This window comes from Elgaria multicarinata, chromosome 3 (assembly GCF_023053635.1).
Source record: "Elgaria multicarinata webbii isolate HBS135686 ecotype San Diego chromosome 3, rElgMul1.1.pri, whole genome shotgun sequence".
Taxonomy (NCBI): Eukaryota; Metazoa; Chordata; class Lepidosauria; order Squamata; family Anguidae; genus Elgaria; species Elgaria multicarinata.
In genome coordinates this window covers 1,693,919-1,714,498 of record NC_086173.1, presented here as the reverse complement: position 1 = coordinate 1,714,498, position 20,580 = coordinate 1,693,919, and the positions used below count along the sequence as shown (strand labels likewise).

At 49.5% G+C, this 20,580-nt stretch overlaps 1 protein-coding gene across 3 annotated transcripts in view; it reads right to left on the bottom strand.

Annotated features, from left to right (window-relative positions):
• LOC134393974 (ultra-long-chain fatty acid omega-hydroxylase) overlaps nt 1-19,896 on the bottom strand; it is a 37,160-nt gene extending 17,264 nt beyond the window's left edge. The window contains exons 1-3 of one of the 3 annotated variants that reach the window (XM_063119023.1): nt 19,814-19,896; nt 7,969-8,191; nt 5,393-5,537 (exon numbers count right to left, since the gene is read on the bottom strand). In XM_063119023.1, coding sequence (XP_062975093.1) covers nt 5,393-5,537; nt 7,969-8,190 — 367 coding nt within the window. In that variant the 5' untranslated portion in view covers nt 8,191; nt 19,814-19,896. Of the gene's footprint in view, nt 1-5,392; nt 5,538-7,968; nt 8,192-19,606; nt 19,690-19,804 lie in introns of those variants that run through there. The other 2 variants (XM_063119022.1, XM_063119020.1) reach the window with 2 other exon arrangements.
• Between the last annotated feature and the right edge of the window lie 684 nt (nt 19,897-20,580).

Here is a 20,580-nt window from a genome sequence, read left to right as displayed (position 1 = left end):
GGACCTAGTGCAAGCTGCTGTTCTAAATAACTACCCAAGGAACAAACACTGTTTCCTCCCTGGGAGCTAAATCCTTACAGGAGTCCACAAATGCCAATCGATACTCCTGCTGTCACACTCACAAATCTAGGGCGCTGAGGGTAGGCGCTAGAAGTAAGGAAGGTTTGCACTCCCTCCCCCTGGATGTCAGGCCTGGAAGAAGCCCTAGCAAAATTGGGATGCCAGGGCCTCCTTGCATGGCTGTACCAACGTGTACCTAACAATTATTATTATTATTATTTATTTATATAGCGCCATCAGTGTACATGGTGCTGTACAGAGTAAAACAATAAATAGCAAGACCCTGCCGCATACGCTTACATTCTAATGAATTACATTCTAATGAATTACATTCTAATGAAATCATAATAAAACAATAAGGAGGGGAAGAGAATGCACCAAACAGGCACAGGGTAGAGTAAAACTAACAGTATAAAAGTCAGAACAAAATCAAGTTTTAAAAGCTTTAGGAAAAGGAAAAGTTTTTAGTTGAGCTTTAAAAGCTGCGATTGAACTTGTAGTTCTCAAATGTTCTGGAAGAGCGTTCCAGGCGTAAGGGGCAGCAGAAGAAAATGGACGAAGCCGAGCAAGGGAAGTAGAGACCCTTGGGCAGGCGAGAAACATGGCATCAGAGGAGCGAAGAGCATGAGTGGGGCAATAGTGTGAGATGAGAGAGGAGAGATAGGAAGGAGCTAGAAGGTCAACAGGAGAAGTTTATATTGGAGTCTGAAGTGAATTGGAAGCCAATGAAGAGATTTCAGGAGTGGAGTGACATGGTCCGAGCGGCGGGCCAAGAAGATGATCTTAGCGGCAGAGTGGTGAACGGAAACCAACGAGTCCGTTCCGCCCCCTTCACCAACACAGAGTTGCCCTGCCTCCATCTACCTGATTGCCGGAGCACAGGTCCGATGGCCTCTGGGTGGAAAAGTCTCAGAATAGGAAGCCAGGGCCCAAACCACCAGAGACAGGAGTGGCCGTACTGGACAACCAGCTGCTGTGCATCCTGCAGCCCTTCTTCGGAGTTCCGTGCCTAGGACAAGGACCGGGGTTAGCGGAGAGGCCAGCTCAGCCTGCAGCACGACCTGGATCTCCTCGATGTGTAAAACTCCTAAGCTTCTCTGCAGTGGAAGCAATATCTCCTCTGTCCATGGGAAAGTGGCGGTGGGGAGCGGGGGAAGATGGGGAGCCTGGCAGGAAGGGAAGACCCTGAGCTGCAGATGGGGAGCCTGCATCCCACACTGGCGGGAAGGGAAGACCCTGAGCTGCAGATGGGGAGCCTGCATCCCACACTGGCAGGAAGGGAAGACCCTGAGCTGCAGATGGGGAGCCTGCATCCCACACTGGCGGGAAGGGAAGACCCTGAGCTGCAGATGGGGAGCCTGCATCCCACACTGGCGGGAAGGGAAGACCCTGAGCTGCAGATGGGGAGCCTGCATCCCACACTGGCAGGAAGGGAAGACCCTGAGCTGCAGATGGGGAGCCTGCATCCCACACTGGCGGGAAGGGAAGACCCTGAGCTGCAGATGGGGAGCCTGCATCCCACACTGGCGGGAAGGGAAGACCCTGAGCTGCAGATGGGGAGCCTGCATCCCACACTGGCAGGAAGGGAAGACCCTGAGCTGCAGATGGGGAGCCTGCATCCCACACTGGCAGGAAGGGAAGACCCTGAGCTGCAGATGGGGAGCCTGCATCCCACACTGGCAGGAAGGGAAGACCCTGAGCTGCAGGGCTTTCCACAGACTGGGGGGATCAGGCCGAGGAATTGCTGCCGGCAGAAATCCAGCTTACAGGGAGAAGCCAAATGAAGTTGTAAGGGAAGGGTGAATGGAACTGGGACTGGCCTGTCTTTTAACGTGTTAATTTTATTGTTATGGTTCATAGGAAAAGGGAGATAAGCCGTCCAGCTGCATGGGGGAGAATGGTGATGCCAGGAACCGCCTGAGGCATGTCCGCCCAGCCTTGAGAGACGTTAACATCTCAGGCGGAGGTGTGAAAGATCTACGTATGAGAAGCCAAGGGGAGGGGGGGAAGGAGTTGGAGGAAAAGAGACTATAAAATGTACTTGTGGGGGGAGTTCAGCTCGGCTGGCTGACTCCATGGCTGGGTGATGTATGAACTGTAGTTTTAGTTTTCTGGCTTGCTTTTTCTGGGTTCTTATATATATGCATGTTTTAATAGTTTTAGTTGCTAATCCCATGTAACCTACCCATTTCCTGAAATAAACAGTCTTAAACCTCCAAATTGTGAGCTGTGAGCGTTTGTTCTGGGGAGCTGTGCTAAATCCAGTCCAAGGGCCGGCTTTGGCTGGTGCGTGCTCCTTTACAGAAGTGTCCACCATGAACCTAAGCTGCAGTTTCCCTCACCATCATTCAACACGTTTGGAAAATTGTCAGCTGTGGCATCCAGCTGAAGAAGAGCGTTTCTGGCAAGCCGCCCCTTGCATCCCCCTGCTCGGTGATTCTGGCACACTGAGGGCACTTCCACCCACAAGGCTTAAAATGGCTCCTGCTTCAATCATGGAATCATAGAATCATAGAATAGCAGAGTTGGAAGGGGCCTACAAGGCCATCGAGCCCAACCCCCTGCTCAATGCAGGAAGCCACCCTAAAGCATCCCTGGGAGATGGTTGTCCAGCTGTCTCTTGAAGGCCTCTAGTGTGGGAGAGCCCACAACCTCCCTAGGGAACTGGTTCCATTGTCGTACTGCTCTAACAGTCAGGAAATTTTCCCTGATGTCCAGCTGGAATCTGGCTTCGTTTAACTTGAGCCCATTAGTCTGTGCCCTGCACTCTGGGATGATCGAGAAGTGATCCAGGCCCTCCTCTGTGTGACAACCTTTCAAGTATTTGAAGAGTGCTTATCATGTCTCCCCTCAGCCTTCTCTTCTCCAGGCTAAACAGGCCCAGTTCTTTCAGTCTCTCTTCATAGGGCTTTGTTTCCAGACCCCTGATCATCCTGGTTGCCCTCCTCTGAACACGCTCCAGCTTGTCTGCATCCTTCTTGAATTGTGGAGCCCAGAACTGGACGCAATACTCTAGAGGAGGCCTAACCAGGGCCGAATAGAGAGGAACCAGCACTTCACGTGATTTGGAAGCTATACTTCTATTAATGCAGCCCAAAATAGCATTTGCCTTTCTTGCAGCCGTATCGCACTGTTGGCTCATATTCAGCTTGTGATCTACAACAATTCCAAGATTGTAGTATTGCTGAGCCAAGTATCCCCCATCTTGTAACTGTGCCTTTGGTTTCTATTTCCTAAGTCAAGGGAGTTAGCAATGAGAATGTAAAGCCTAAAATTGCCCAGGGTGCGGCTCGCTGGCATTACAAACGCCTCTCCTCATTAACAGTCGTCAGGTATTAACATAAATAGCTCTAGTGAGGCCAAACATGATTTAAACCTTACTCTCCGGAGATACTATGTTCTACTTCTTCTAGGCCATTGGGCTTCGACTACTGGATTGGGACACACTACTGGATCACAGCCAGACCTATGCTCGGTTGCTAGAACAACGCCAGCACTGTACAGACGTGCTATACAATGTTTGCATGGAAAGGAGAGCTTTTCCTCTCCCCACTTTACACTCTTGTGACCTGATAGGAAAGAAGAGCTTTTCAAGTGCAAGAGAGGGGGGGGGGAGACTTGAGGAGGCGGCGGCTAAGTGATTCCGTCCTGCTTCCTCCTGAACAGATGTGCAGAAACTTGTCCTGCTTCCATTGGTGTCATCCACTTAGACTTTGGCCCCACCCATGGATAGACTGTGGCCCGACACCTTTCCCAGACTCAACTTTGGCCCCTTTACGGCAAGAGTTTCCCCGCCTCTTTCAGGCAGAAGGCCCCGCACCTTTTCTCCAAGCACAGAACAAAGTGGTTCTGCTCCAAATACCCTTTTCTCTCCCCAGCTGCTGCACTTCTTCTTTTCTTAAAGAGTTTTCCGAAACAAAATCAACAGAGAAAATAAAAGAGAAAAATAAATAAACGAAGTGTTATTGACAGAGGGTAACACTTTTGTTGTTGCTGCTCAAAGGTCTTCTTCAAGGCACAGTTTACTGACGAACTTCATTTCAAAGACTGGACAAACTATTCTCCTGAAAACTCTAAAGCCAAACTCCTAGTTCAAAGAGTGGGGTGTAAAGGCCACATAGCTTTTCTCTTAGCATGGAATCAAGCTCAGCACGACTCAACCCTTCTGAACCAAAGCTACACAGACACCCACGCTCTGTTTAGCTTTGTTGTTGATTCGTTCAGTCGCTTCCGACTCTTCGTGACTTCACGGACCAGCCCACGCCAGAGCTTTCTGTCGGCCGTCGCCACCCCCAGCTCCCCCAAGGTCAAGTCTGTCACCTCCAGAATATCATCCATCCATCTTGCCCTTGGTCGGCCCCTCTTCCTTTTGCCTTCCACTTTCCCTAGCGTCAGCATCTTCTCCAGGGTGTCCTGTCTTCTCATTATGTGGCCAAAGTACTTCAGTTTTGCCTTTAACACCATTCCCTCAAGTGAGCAGTCTGGCTTGATTTCCTGGAGTATGGACTGGTTTGATCTTCTTGCAGTCCACGGCACTCTCAGAATTTTCCTCCAACACCACAGTTCAAAAGCATCTATCTTCCTTCGCTCAGCTTTCCTTATGGTCCAGCTCTCGCAGCCATAGGCTACTACGGGGAATACCATTGCTTTAACTATGCGGACGCTCTGTAATTGTAATGCGTTGCTTAAGCACCCTTAGAGGAGGTTGGGGAGAAATCTAGACCTACTCAGCCCACCTCCTGCAACGCCTTGATCACGCCCACCTGTGGTTTCCCTGCCGCCAGCCCCATTGGCCTCCTCTGACTGGGGATTTCCCGCCTGGCTTGGGCCTGATCCTGGTCCAAGCTGGACAGTATCCATTTCCACAAGCAATTGCCCTGTCCCAGCCCCACTTTTGCTCTGGAGCTTCCACTGTCACGATCGCCATTACTTTTGCTGGCTCTTATCCCTCTTGCAGCACGATAAAATCATTAAATAACATAAAGACCTCATGTCATGCACACACACACACACACCCTAACCATCCTGACAATCCACTCTCAGAAAATGTAAAACGTAGCTGCGGTATATGATTGTTGTTGTTATTTTCTTCTCCAGGTGAGCATTTTCCTGTCTCAGCAGTGCTCTCCCCTCCCCCTCCCCCTCCCCGCAACCAGTTTTGCTCCTGGTCTGAGTCTCCCAATCTGGCAAAACCCTCCGCATCAGTGTGAGGCTACGTATTCAGCCGAGGCTCACGTCCAGCAACCTCAGGAGGTGCTGCATAGGGAATACTGGGGGGGGGGGGAGGCGCTTGTGGGAGTCCCCATGATGCCACAATCCACCATCACAGTACCTGAGGCTGTTATAACAGGCTTGATATAATCAGGATGGATCAAGGAGAGGAATGGCAAGAAGGGCCCCATCCATGTCAGAAACGTCTGGCGAAAAGTGGCTGCCAGGTGAGCCACTTCGACCAAGCCCTCCTCAGTGGGGTCAATCTGCAAGGGATAGAGGCGGTGAGTGCTGGTGCCCGCAGGAGGGGAAAGCAGCAGGTTCTGGAAGAAGGTCCGGTCAGGGTCTGCAAGGGAGATGCGCCGTTGTATAGAAGAGCTGGGCTCCGAAGCAGCGCTGGGCCTGGCGTTCAAGCTCTGGTCGCATCTCACAAACAGGCAGCGCTGGGCCCGGCAAAAGCCCCATTCATTTCAGTGGGGCGTCTAAGGGACACCCAGGCAAGGAACTCCGGAGGGAGTGGCTGAGGCAACAGCTGCCTCCTATGGGTCACTTCCACCTATCCCAGCCAACCTGGTGGGAGTAGGAGGCCAGCACGTCTGGAGGGCACCAGGTGGGTGAGGGCTGCCCTTGGCTCTGAAATCAGTGGAGGTGGGGACTGAGCCCCACACAGGGATCGCTAAACATCTAGGCCCTGAGCCTATTAATTTCCCCGGGAGAGTTCTACAGACACGCCCGTGCTAACGGGCAGAAACAAAGTCAAGGTGCTTGAGGACATGATGTTTGTCACATGGTCAGTCCTGTCATGCTTGCCAACGACTTTTAGTCGCCAGTGCTGAAGGGGTGAGAGAGGCAGATTGGGACCATGGCAGGGATGGAGGCGGTCTTCAGCTCTGTGGCCCCATCGTGGCCCCGACTGGACGTGCCCCCACGCCTGTTACTTACAATCGGAAGAATTCCTCCCACTGCACGCAGCCGGTGTTGGGGGGATTCTGATCAGGACCTCGATGTGGGGGGTGGGAAGGGTTAAAGCCCCTCTTGCCCCACACCACAGCGCTGGTCCATCTCCCCACCCCCATACCTGGGTATTTATTTCTTTTTAAACTGAGCATGTGAACCGCCCAGAGAGCTCCGGCTATTGGGCGGTATAGAAATGTAATATTTTATTATGTATTTATTTATTTATTACATTTCTATACAGCCCAATAGCCGGAGCTCTCTGGGCGGTTCACAAATAAATAAATAAATAAATAAAATAATGTAAGGGCCCAGCTACATGACAAACACCAGGTCCAGCCTGGCCCAAGGCAGCCTTCTTGGCATCTCCACGCCCCTGGCACTATGCCACGCCGCCGCCTCTGGGTTAATGCCCAGTCCTATCTTGGCAGCTCTATTCCTGGCCTCCTGGGAAGCTCCGCTGCCTCCTCAGCAGCTTCTGCCATTGCCAAGGAACAGAAGCTATCACCAGGCCCAGGGCGGACCTGTACCCTCGGACCTGTACAAAGAGGAATGAGGGGAGCAAAGTGGCATGAGAGAGACTTTGCTGAGTCGCCTCCTGTAGGGTCCTAAGGGAGCTTGTGAGCAAGAGGTCTGGGGGCACATTTCCAGACCCGTTTTAGCCCAGCTGGCCTAAAAGAAGGTGGCCGGGGCCCATTGATGCAAGGGCGTTCTCAGCAGCAGTAGAGGCTCCGCCATTTCTGTGTGGTTGTGAGAAGAGCCGAACTGTGCCGGAGCAGAGCAGGGTTCAAATATCAGCACTGAGAAACCACAATAAAGGGAAGGGGAGGAAAAATTGGGCAAGCGGAGGGTGGAAGTTGGTCAAACAACTTTGAAAGGTCAAAGACCCTTTTCAATCCATAAGTGTGTGTGTGTGTGTGTGTGTGTGTGTGCGTCCTGCCTACCCAAGTCGGGTTAACGTCAAATGCTTCACAAAAGCCATTTCCCCTAAAATTATTTGAAATGGGTTCGTGCCTTTTCCACACCTGTAATTCTTAGGTTTAGGTTTCATATCTGAATGTATAAGCATTAAAAAGAATGGCTGCCTTCTGCTTTCTGTCCCCATTTGCAACATGTAGAAATGAGGTGTCCCACACGGATAGACATTCTTAGCACCATGTGTGGAAATGCCCTGCAGCTCACGGCTAGTCAGCCCCACAGCGTTGGATTTAGGCAGGTGCTGGGAGAGGTCAGTGTTCCTTTGGGTCTGCCTGACACACATGCCTGTAGGCTAGGGTGACCATATGGAAAGGAGGACAGGGCTCCTGTATCTTTAACAGTAATGTAGAAAAGAATTTCAGCAGGTGTCAATTGAAGAGGGTGAAATTCCCTCTTCATCACAACAATTAAAGCTACACTAGCTACAGTAGAGTGGCCAGATACAAAAGATGGCAGGGCTTCTGCAGCTTTAACTGTTGTGATGAAGAGGGAATTTCACCCTCTTCAATTGACACCTGCTGAAATTCCCTTTCTACATTACTGTTAAAGATACAGGAGCCCTGTCCTCCTTTTCATATGGTCACCCTACTGTAGGCTGTCGGGATGGGGAGCATCCTTGGACAAACCCCGCCAACCCACCCCACCCCACCCCACCCCACCCCACCTGGCAGTGATGGTTTCTGCAGGGCCCCAACTCTCCTTGCCTGGCTCTTCCCTTACTTCGCCCACCCCCCCCTCCTGCCCAGGCCCAGCCGCGACACTCACCATGCCCATGTGCCCTAAGAACCAGTTGCGGCGGCGAGGCTCTGGGAAGCAGCGGAGTCTCTGGCAGTTGACATAGAAGCGATAGCACACGCCAAAGGCTTTCGAAAGGTGATGGAGGAGCAAAGCCAGCAGGGTAAGCAACAGGCTGGAGACCGCCACCGTCCGGAACAGGGTCTTCTCCAGCACCAGCTTCTCCAACAACCAGTCTGTGACGGGAAACATTCTGAGGGAAAGGATCACAAAGGCGGAGGAGAGAGAGAGAGAGAGAGAGAGAGAATGATCACAGGAATTCAAGCAAACCTCTGCTCCACCCACTGATGCGTGGAGGGACGCACCATTCACATTTCCTTTTTTGACAGTCAAGAGTATTAAAGACGCCAGGACGCTGGAGCAGTGCCTAGCATAGTCTGGCAAGGGCAGCGAATGGAGCAAAAGCCGTCCTCAGCAAGGAAATTCCATCTGCAGCTTGACTTGCCCACCTATGGGGCTGGCGATCCTGAAGCTCCTCACACGGGTGGCAGAATGTGACATGCAGCCATGAGCATCTCTTCCGCAACACCTATATTCTTTTGGACTGAAAAGTAGCCTCAGAAGTTGCCATTATGACCAGAAGAGTGGCTGGGGAGGAACCTTCTTCCTTTCTGGCATTTTTCTGGGCTCATAACCCTTTCCCAACTGCCCCTACATATCTTACACAGGAGGAAAGATACCACCACCTACACTTTTCCCCCTGAGGGGACAGAAGCAGCTGATGGAAGTTTTGAGTGGAGCAACACCCCAAAGGGAAAAAGTTGACCTGCCATTCCTCCATCCAAGCGGAGCTGATTCTGGTTGGAAACAAAATGGAGGAGGGCATCCAGTTTGGACCTGACAAATGCAATCTGTTCTTCCCCACCCACCCTGCCCCACATGCACGACATTTGCTTTTAAGGGTGGTGGTGGGGGAACGGGACTCATGAACATCCATTCACTTGAATATTTCTTGGTGTTCCCTAGTCACATTCTTTTCATTGGGTCTTGAATGGAGGCAATAGTTTCTTGTTCCACTACTGGTGTTAATTAACATAGCAAAGCTGGCAAAACTGTGATACCAGCACCGATGACTGCTGTCAAGAATGGGTACTACGTTATCTCAGTCTCTGTATAGAATTGTCAGACTGTGATTTTTGCATTTCATGGCCATTTCGTCCATTTCCCACCCTCTCTTACCTAGGGTGACCAACTGTCAGGATTTCCCTGGATTTGTCCTGGTTTTTGTTCTTTCCCTGGTGTCGGGGGGGATTTTCTATAATTTTCAATAATGTCCTGGAATGACACACCTTCCCCTTTAAGGCTGCCATTAGCATGGCAGGAGGGAATGACATGCTTTCTTGAGGCACATCATTCCCCCACCCCGAGCTCCAATTGAGGTCTTAAAGGGGAAAGTGGGTCATTCGTGGACATTATAGAAAAGGCCCCAATTGGAGTGGATGGTGGTGGTGCAGAATGAAATCCTTTCCCCTCCTCCACTCCAATCGGGTTCTTTAAGGTGGCGGGGGAATAACGTACTTTCTGCAGGACTCAGAAAGCTGCTTCCCCCCACACACACACGCTAGGTGTCCTCTTTTTTGGTTTCCCAAATATGGTCACCCTAGTACTATGACTGTTGTGGTTGTTTATTATGTTATAAAAAATAAAGAAATGGTTTTATATAAATGTAAGTTCCTTTTTTAGTATTTAGTATATTATTATAGTAGTTGTGTGCCTTTGCTACTCATTGGTTGCTATCATTTACTTTTTGTGAACCGCCCAGAGAGCTTCAGCTGTTGGGCAGTATAAAAATGTAATAAATAAATAAATGTGACCGAGGCCACGCCCCCTTGGAGGCCGGACATGTTGAGTTGGCACCGCCTTGGGGGTGGGCATGTTGGGGTGGCCACGCCTCCTGAGGGTGGCCATTTTGTCCTCCTTTTTGGTTTCCAAAATATGGTCACCCTATCTTACCCCCCTCCACTCCCTTGAAATTCCTTTGTTGGAGTATTGCTCACTTTCAGGTCAGCTGTACAATGACCTTGGACACTGAAGTGTTATCCCACTAGTTCCTGGAAGTTGCCATTTCTTGTGTCAATTCGTGTCCATTTATCCTTCTGCGTAGAGACTCAGAGGCTGAATTATTTTGCATCTAATTGCCATTTGGCCCCATTCTGCTCCCTCCCCTTATACCAGGCTGGGCAACTTGTGGCCTACAACTCCCATCGTCCCTCAATATTGGCTATGCTCCTAGGACTGATGGGAGCTGTTGTAAGCCAAAATATCGGGAGGCCCAGAAGAACCCCTGCTCTGTACCTATGTATATATGGATATACCTCCTAATTGAGGATAACATTTCATGCATCTGATGTCCAAAAAAGCTTATGCTACAAATTGGCCAAGATACTCACGTCGGTTGACCTGTGGGACTGCGCTTCCTAAATCCATATTTCTAGAGCATTTTCTTTTGATAGGAAGACATGGGCCATACTTACACCAAGCAGGATATATCACTATGAAAGCAGTATACGGAATGGGCCTGAACATTGGTCACTACACTTCGATACCTCTACAAAGCAGAAGTGTGGCTCCTGCCTCTTAGAGAGCCCCATCACACTTTTCTCTTCTGCCAGGCATTTAGCAATATGTAATTGGCCTGGGTTTGTTTTTTGTGGTGTTAAATTGTATGTTTTTGTGATTTAAAATTTTTTGTATATTGTTTTTAAGTGTTTTATCCTATGCAAACTGCCCAGAGAGCTTCGGCTATGGGGTGGTAAACAAATGTAATACATAATAATAATAATAATAAAATAATAATCACACGTATTTCCTCCCCCCACACTTTGACCCCACAATTTCCCCCTCTGTTTCCTTAGCGAGTCGAGCATTAGAGGCACTTTTGCAGCTGCGCATTGTTGAGTTATTTCAGCTCATGTATCTTTTCACCCGTATTGCTTACTGTACCGGCGAAATCTCCCGCCCCGCCCCCTATGTTCTCCTTCCTCCTGCAGTTATTTTTTTTAATATTTTTTTTTATTTCTGCGCAAATACAACAGTACAGCATTCTGAAACTGCCCAATTACGGTAAAACAACACACTATGCTTTCCCCTAAGATCATATTAAACAATATAAGTGAAGAGAAAGTATTACAATTAGTTTTTGGAGACGTTTGTGCTCAATGTTGGCATGGCAACGAGAAGCCGACATTGTTCTGGTCAGGAAACCTAGACATGCCTACTCAGGAGTAAGAACCATAGCGTTGAATGGGACGGAGCCTGGGCATGGGCAGTGTCACTCGCCTTCTTTGCAGGGTGTCCGGGCGCCCTCCCTCTCTCCCCCTTCACAATTGAGTGGAGAAGCGCCCCACCCTCCTCTTTTGCCAGGGAGACCGCCCTTCGACACACACACCCCCAACAAAAAATGGGATGGTCCGATATAGCCCAAGGACAACAATACGTGGGATGAAGGAGCGGCTTTATTGCATACAAGGGGAGAAAACGGACTTTCCCCGCTCCAAAGTAAGACAGAAAAGGGAAGGGAAGCAAGATAAGCTCAGGACAGGGATGACGTCACATCAGTACTGCGCTGCAAAATTACATACCAGGCATGGCAAGAGTGCGATAAATAGCCGGTGTGATGGAGCTCGATGAATGGAGACCCTTTAACTCTTTGCACTGTCATACTGCTCATTGCCCTGCCTGGCAAGTAGTGGCATTTTGAGAGTGTGATAACTCACTGGTGTGATGGCGCTCACATACTGCTTTCATACCATTTTCATAGAGCTATATCCTGCTTGGTGTACATCTGGCCATGCTCTGACTACGCCCATTACAGAGTTGGGGATCTAAGGTTATCAACTTTCTTTCTGGCAGGGTTGCTGTGCCTTGCTTAACTTGTCGTAATTTAGCAGGTGAAGCTTTTCCTGGTAAGGAGATGGGGAAAACATCATCCGTTAAAGGCATCGGAGTCCTGCCTCTAGGGCGATGTTTGCTAGATGTGTGGAAATCCACAACGCCTCAGATACTTCTTTTTCTGTCTTCTTGCAAGCCTGTAAGATTGTGAACTTGAAAGTAAGGAGAAAATCTAAAAGACAGGGCCGGATTAAGGCCAGCTGATGCCCTAAACATGGCCCAATAATGGTGCCCCCTTAACCCTTCCAAAACACTGGAATTCATGCAGAAAATGTTGGTAAGACAGTCAAACATACTGAACTCTAGGTCTATGTTGAGACAAAGATGGCCAGAAAGTTATCTCAGATGTCAGATTACGTTGGGGGACACATAGAGCCTAAAGCTGGTTGATTGGGTGTAATAAAATAAAGTGTAAATAATAAAAATTTGCCGCTCTTAGAATATGCCGCGAGGCCCTTTCTAGGAATCTGGAATTCCTTAAAATTAGATGGCTGCAGCTGTGGTACCGGTACTCTGTGGTGCCCCCTTCCCTTGGTGGCCTAAGCATGTGCTGATATTGCTTAAAGGTGAATCCAGGTCTGAGCACCAAGGTGATATGTAGAACTATGCAAAACTTACCCCTTGGTCTGGAATGCGTAAGTGTTATGTCAGAATCAGGCTAGACTTTGGGCCCTGAGAGGCAGAAAAACAAGGCAACAAGAGAAGCCAAGGTTGGTAGTCAGGATTAGCAGAATTATGGGGTCCAAGGTCTAACAATACATTCCAGGAATAGAACAGCCCCCCCCCCCCCCCCCCGGCACAACCCAGGCAGAATACCTGTGCAAAGAAATTATCCGTTGCAATGACCCATGAAGCAAGCACGCAAGCTCCAGAGCCCACGGCTTCTGACCTCCCACTGCCTGCCCCACCACCTGAAATAAGAGCCCAGATCAGTCCCTATGAGGATTGCAAGGGCTTTTGAGATATATTGGCTATTGAGGTAGGACTGGTTCTCAACCAGACTCGAAGCACAGCACCACAGGTCAACACCTCTGACACAGTTAGCCTCATGCAAGATGAGAGCAAGCGCCGCATCATGCGCATCTGGTTTTCTCATCTTTCAACAAGAAGCTACCCTGCAAGAAAAAAAAAGTGATGTCTCATTTAGAATTGCCATCAAGCCACTTTTACTGGCCTAATCAACCTGAATCTCAATAAGATAGAGGCACTGTGGGGAAGTGGTTCCCCAGGTCCAGGAATTAGGGAGTTTACCTGTTCGAGATGAGGTTGCATACCCCCTGAATGAGCAAGTGTGCCGCTTTGGGGGTGCTCATAGATTCATTATTGTTATTAGCAGCCCAAGTGACTTTTGTGGCATGGAGTGACTTTTATCAACTTCAGCTGGTACATCAACCTCACCCGTTTCTGAACAAGGATAGCTTAACCACTGTGATCCATGCATTAGTAGCCTCGTGACTGGACTACTCTAATGCTCTCTACATGGGGCTGCCCTTGAGGGTGTTTGGGAAGTGCCGTTAGTGCAGAGTGCTGCAGCAAGGCTGTTGAACGGAGCGCCATGTGCGCATAACTCCTGGGGTGAAAATGTCTGCCAGTTCACTAGCGAACCAGGTTCAAGGTATTGTTGACATATAAAGACTTAAACAATTTAGGACCAGATTACCTGAAAGACTGCCTCCCCCTTTGAAGATTGTATTAAGTGGGAGGCGATCTTTCAGGTAACCTGGTCCCAAGGAAGGCCTTGCTGTCTGTGTGCAGCCTGTAGAGATCCACTTAGCAGCAACATGGCAACAGGCCTTCTCTGTGGTAGCATCCTCCCTCTGGAATGACCTCCCCTCTGTGATACATCAGGCACCGACAATCATGTGGTTTCCATCTTGTTTAACCTGGCTTTTTCCAACCATTAACTTATCTCAGCTTGTAATGATGTATTGTTTTGTAATATGTTGTGAACCCTTCAGGATTATTAAAATGGAAGTGGTATATAAATGTTTTAAAATAAATAAATAAATAAATAATCCTCTTTAATCGGTTGCCAGAATTAGAGGCTAGAAAAGACCTAACTCATTGATCTTCTTCATTTCGTCATGTCTATTCCCATCTTCTAGGTCAATGATGGAAAACCTCCATTCTGGGACTACATTGGGCCTCCTCATCTGTAATGTGAGGCCAATTCCCTCCCCCCGGAGCCTCCCCTGCCCTCTGACAAGGCAGTGGGGGCCGCACAGCAGCTGAAAGTACTCAACGGCCACAGGAGAACAGTGTGAGTGGAAACAAAGGCATCCGGGGCACATGCCAGTAGCGAGGTAGCCCTGTCCAGGGGGGATTCCACACGTCGTACTGAGGGCGCTTCCATGCGCCCCCAGTGCGCCCCCAAAGCGATCGCGTAGCTTGCCTTTCGAAGAGACGAGGAAGAGGCGTCCTTGCCGCCTCTGCCTCTTTCTCGTCTCTTCGAAAGGCAAGCTACGCGATCGCTTTGGGGGCGCACTGGGGGCGCATGGAAGCGCCCTCAGTACGACGTGTGGAATCCCCCCAGCTGGCTTGTCCAGAGCCAATTTGGCCATTGGCCTAACCCTAACCCTCCCCACCCCCTGTTGTAGATTCTAAAGGGTTAGTTCCCAAGTGCTTTTCTTACAGTGAAATCACATTAATCAGTTGGATTAAATCCTGCAAACAACTCCCTCTATTTCCAATATTCTGGCTGTGAACGCTATTCCTGTGTAGTCGCAGTGGCACCACCCACATAAAATAGGGAAGGGAATCAGCACTCCTGGGGGAACTTGTTCAAAGTGTATTTCCTTTTAAGAATCTGGGATAGGGAATTCAATGCTGTAGACACGGTAAAGTTACTCCTTCCTCTCACCAATGTGTGTCAAGAATGTGTCCCACCCTCATTAAGGTGGGCTTCCATTTTCAAAAGTGTTAATTCTGAGCAGAGTTCTAGCCCCATGCTATTGCATTACATCCAGACCTCATTTCAGTTTCATAACCTGTTTGCATGGGTGAGAAATCAACCCTAATCCATGTGGCACGACGCAAGTAAAACAGAGAGAGCAAGCCTGCCTCTCAAGGCTCCGTTCTGTCTAGATGCCCACGCGCTTGTAGAGTTGGGATCATCCAGCCCGTCCCCTTCCTCTCCGTGGGGAGAGCATCAGGCAGGAAAAAGTATGGGCCACTTCCAGGCCTAGAGGCTCAACTGTTGGCTGCCCTTGTAGCTTAGCCCTAAGTGGGTGGGTGGAATGAGACTTCAAGGCCCTCCATTCAGCAGAGGGAGGGACACCCTGGTTCAGGGGTCCCCAGTACAGGGCACATGGGTGCCATGGTGCATGTGGGGACCTTCAGTGGCACCCATGATCCTTCCACTCTCTGCCCCCCCCCTCAAATAAAGATGTACAATAAAATCTTGGAAAATGTTAGAGCAGTCTTCTTTCTCTCCCTTTTTAGCCTCTAGCTCTCCCCCTCCTTCCTAGCCTCCAGCCTTTTCTCCCCACCCACCCACTGACCCCATTAGCCCACAGTTCCTCCCCTTTCCCACCTCTTCACCTCTTTCTCCCCTCCTCTATCCAGTCTCTAGCCCTGGTCTTTCTCTCCCCTCGCTCCCCACTGTCCTGTTGTATCTACTTCCTGTTCAGGCAGGGACTCTGTACACTGGCTGTTTTTATCTTGCTACATTCTACTTATTGGCCCTGTTCTGAAGACACCTTAAACCACAGCTTTAACCACGGAGCTTAAGGCTTCTTGGCTTACGCACCATGGTGAAAGCTTATGGTTTAAGGAGTCTTCTCAACAGGGCCGTTATTTTTTCACAGAGGACCTGAGCGTCTTGCAAAGATCACTACTGCTGTGAGACAAACCCTTGCACAACTGCTTCCGTGGTACCTGCCCCTTCCCCTCCCCTTGCCACATTACTGGTGGCCACAGCATTGTGACTGACACAGCCAGGCAGTATAGACAGCCAGGAACCCCAGCGAATTCACACTCCCCAGAGACATGGCTTTTGGTTGCACTGCAGGGCAGGTGGAGGGGCAGGCGGCAGACGACCAAGGATAGCTGCTTCCTCAGCCCTGCCATGTTAGTGGAAGGCCGCTCTGGTGTGCTTACGAACTCCACTGTGTCGTGTTGCGCCAGCAAACAATATGGAATGGAGGACGCGGAAGGGCACAGGCATGGCGGGGTGACACTCCCACCCTGTTGTCGTCGTTGCTGCAGCTGCCCACACACAGCACCTCATTTCATCACAGGCTGGCATTGGTGCTTTCATGGTGCCACCAGTGAAAATACTGCAGTTTCCCCTTTCTGAAACAGCATGGGATAAGGAATGGGAAAACCACTGGAGGACAAACATGTCATGTAAAGCACTCGGAAAATTCTGTGCTTGAGGAATGACAAACACACAACAAAACACAGGGTTAAAGACACCCTCACTATATCTCTCCCCACTTCTGCTTAGTTCATTTTTTACTAGCCAGCCCCCTATGGCAGCCATAATGTGTGCTCCATGGGAGTCATTTTGTTAAAATTCCCAAATGTGCCCACAGGTCCAAAAAAAGTTAGGGACCCCTGCCTTAGTTCAAGACCTGGTTTAACAAATCTTCCTCTGACCACAGTAAATTGAAGGAAACAAGCTCGGTTCGGCATCTACCGAAATCGTGTTTATGTATTTATTAGAAACGCTGTCTGACTTGTATGTTTTTATATATATTTTTAACTTTTTTTAAACCGCTTTGTTAAATAGAGTTTTTATATATAAAAAAACAACAACCCAGTGTTCACAACCCATCAGTAAATCATGGATTCTCTTCCTGGGTTGTTTGTGGTTAAAAACCCATAGTTAATGTATAGTGTAGGGTTCATCCCAAACTCAACCCAATATGTAGGTTTATCAGGCCACTGTTTCCTGCCCTATTCCTCAATAGACAAGATAAAGGATTTTTACCCAACTTCTTTCTGTCATCTTTTAAAATAACGTTGAAAAGTATAATCTTTTAAAGAAAAATAATGTGTTTGGCTTGGGCGTGGGCGAGGGGAGATGTCTGACAGGGCATTTGCGCAGTTGGAAATTTTGCTTTTAAAAAAACCCTGGTTGGGCGAGCGCTTTGGCTTCAATGTTTCCAATATTCCAACAGGATGGTTCAATACCCAATCTTTCCCCCAGCTTTGGACCAATTACAAAGCGATGAAACACAGCCAGCTGAGAACTGGTGGGCCAGGAAAAGCTCCTCGCATGAGTTTAGTTGACAGAGGTGGGGTGTGAGCAATTTTCCCAGCAAAGCAAGCCCCCCCCCACACACACATCCTGCCTGAGCCCCTCTTCTTCCCACTGGCTTTGGCCCTGCCCTACGGCTCACTAGAAACCCATACTGGGACATGGGTCCTTGAAGGGAGCAGCGGCAGGGCCCATAAACCCTCTGTTGGTTGACAACAAGAAACTAGCATTCTGGTTCCTCAGAAAGGTGTGCAGTTTGTGTCACACACAAAGGAACCGTGGCAGTTCCTTTGCTTCTAAGTGCACGGGACAGACTGGCTTTATAGTTATGATTAATATGGGCATAAAATTAGGGTGCCATCACAATCCCATAGAACCTTAACCTTAACATCCTGTATCAGCCATGGACCAAAGAGACAGAACCCAGAAACTGTCTTTTAGATATATGATGATGTGGCCCAAGTCATCTCTGACCTTACTAATAGGAACATAAGAAGAGCCATGTTGGATCAGACCAAGGGTCCGTCTAGTCCAGCACTCTGTTCACACAGTGGCCAACCAGCTGTCGACCAGGGACCCACAAAGCAGGACATGGTGCAACAGCACCCTTTTTGAAATGTAACCCTAGGTCTTTTTATTTATTTATTTATTTATTTATTTATTTGACCCTACCTCGAATTTAATCAATTTAATATAGGGGGTGTTTCTTCTGTAATGTGAATGGTGCTAACAAAATGCACATATAACCCTAAATGCAAGGCTTTGAACAAGAGAGCTTCAGCTATTGGGCGATATAGAAATGCAATAAATAAATAAATAAATAAATAAATAAAATAAAATAAAATAAGGCTGGTTCCAGCAAAAGCCATGCATGGATGGAAGGGACTTTTCCATCAGTGGGAGAGTTTTGATACACGAGTGCCTTTCCACTGTCTGAACAGGGGAGGAGGTGATCTTCACCAATCCTCCCCCTATGTCTCTGTTTCTGCCAACAGAAGCATTCTGAGTGGAATTCTGCTTGGGAACTGTCCCACCAACAGAATAAAAACTCTGAATCTAAACCACTTCTTTTTAAAGAAAGGTGATGCTCAACTTTCCAAGTCACCATAGATGTCATCCATACATATTTACATGAGTTCCTCTCACTCCACAACCATGAGATCTAGATTTGATGCAATCTTTTCTTTGTTTTCTAAACCAATGTGCCAGGAGGTTAAGTAGGTTTAGGCTTTGAGGGACAAAGTCAAATTCTTTGCAGGGTCCCTGAATTAAAAGAATGACACTACAATCCTCTTCCGCAATCTCACTGCAAAACCCCATAGTGCTGATGTTGAAAGGCTCATAAGTACAAGTGTTGCACTCAAAAGTAAAAGTAGGGCCTGACTTTCTTTATATCTGTATATTCATTATAATATGTCACCATTGGCCAACTGGGACCCCAGACCAGCTCTTTTGCGTTGGCTGCAGAAGAAAATACATAGGGTGCGGGACAGACCTAAAGCATGAGAACAGAAGTACTTTAAGGGTATTTACAAGGGTGCAACAAAGCATTACCTGCCAAAGATAAAGGTGAAGAAAAGGAGTTTGCAGCCAAAAAGAAAAAGCTTTTTTAAAAACCGGTTTGGGCATTTGCTTTATGAAAAATGAGCACATTCTGCCCTTATATAACTTGTGTTACATGCATTCCTTGACTTTGGCCACAGCTAGACCTCAGGTTTATCCTGGGATCATCCAGGGTTCGCCCCTGCCTGAGCACTGGATCCCCTGTGTGTCACCTAGATGAACAGGTTTGACCCCTCAACGATCCAGGGATAAACCTTAGGTCTAGCTATGCCTTTATCTATTGTTAAGTTCTTAATAAACACATACACATAACACGGGCCTTCTTTTTTTCACCACTTTTCCCAACTGCACATTATTAGATTTCCAACCGCGCATACTTTTTTCCAACTGCACATTTTGTGTCCAATTGCACACTCAAACCAACCCCGGTGCTGTCCGCCCCCCTCCCTGGCTCTCCCCCCCCGCCCCGTTCCAGGGTCTTTTTGGCTGGAGACGAGCGCCCCAGCGCTTGCCCAACTGACCCATATTTGCCGCCCCCCCCCCCCCGCTGACACCTTCAAGTACCATAAATGCTCAGAGCCGAATCGATCAGAACTGCCGCCCCCCCCCGCCCCCCCCCCCCGGACCCCATCCTCGGGTTGGCACTGCGCCCGCCCCGTGCCTCCAGCGCCTCGGGAAGCCCGAGTTTGGGGCAACTTCCCTGACTTTGGTTTCGCAGGCAGCAAAGCGGGGAGTCTAGAGAGCGGGCGGAGGGGAGCGCCCGCGATCGCCGCCAGCCCAGCCCTGGAGAGATGCCAACGATGGCAGCGCTGGGAAGGCTTTGAACGCCCATCGCAGCCAGCCAGCCCCGCGCGCGCGAAGACCGGGAGGCTCACGCCGCCGCCGCCGCCGCGCTCCCTGGCCAAAGCGCGCGGAGGCAGCTGCCCCGGGGGGGGGGGGGCTGGTCCTTACCTGCCCGCGGGGTCACGCCGCGGCTCCCTGGCGTTGCTGACAGGTGTGCGGGCCACCACTTCGGAGGCCCCCCCCTGAGCATACGCACTAGGGGAGTAGCGCCGCCTTCCTGGCGCCCGCTCCCCCGCCCCACCTCGCTCCGTGGAGCAAAGATGGGGACCTCCTGCCTCCTTGTGGCCCAAACAGCCCTTTACTCGCCTTTCTCACCGAAGCTATTTCCAGAGTCCTTCTACGGCACCACCGCTGCCCTGCCCTGCTTCAGGGTGCTTCCAGAGGAGGGTTTTATGGCCCCACTTCCCAGGCGCCTTCGGAGAATTTTATTGGGCTGGCTGGCTGGGTGTTTCCCGCAGACTATTTTGCACCCTAGGCAAGGTGAGCTGCTTTCACACACCCACACACCCACACCCAAAATGCCATCTTTGATTTTTAAGAACAGATGTTTCCTGGAAAAAAATATTCACAAAACTTAAAAATGCTAAATTTCTTTTAAAGTGCAAGAAATACGTCATGCCAATTATAGCAAACAAATTGGAAAGGAACGTCTATGGGTGTAAAATGCATTATTTAATAGGAATATCACCTCCAAATCATCCCCCCCCAACTCACACACGCGTGCACACACACACTCCGCATCACTCACTCCAAACACACGCATGAACACATGCATTCACTCAAAGACCCCATGCACCCCATTCACCCATACATTCTCTCTCTCTCTCTCTTCCGGGTGCGTTCCAGAAGTCCCAATGTGGAGCCGCCCCACCCCACCCCAGTGTCCCTGTCTTCGCGCCATCTCACCCGCCCAGGCCCAGCTGAATCCTCAGGCCGGGCCGGCTCACAGGCGTGAGTGGTGCACTGCGCCCAGCACCCCTCTTAGCTTAGCGCTCTAGGCGGCTGCCTGAGTGGCCTCTATGGTAGCACCAGCCCTGGTTTCCAGACAAGGGTAAGATCTACACTACTGCTTTAAAACAGTT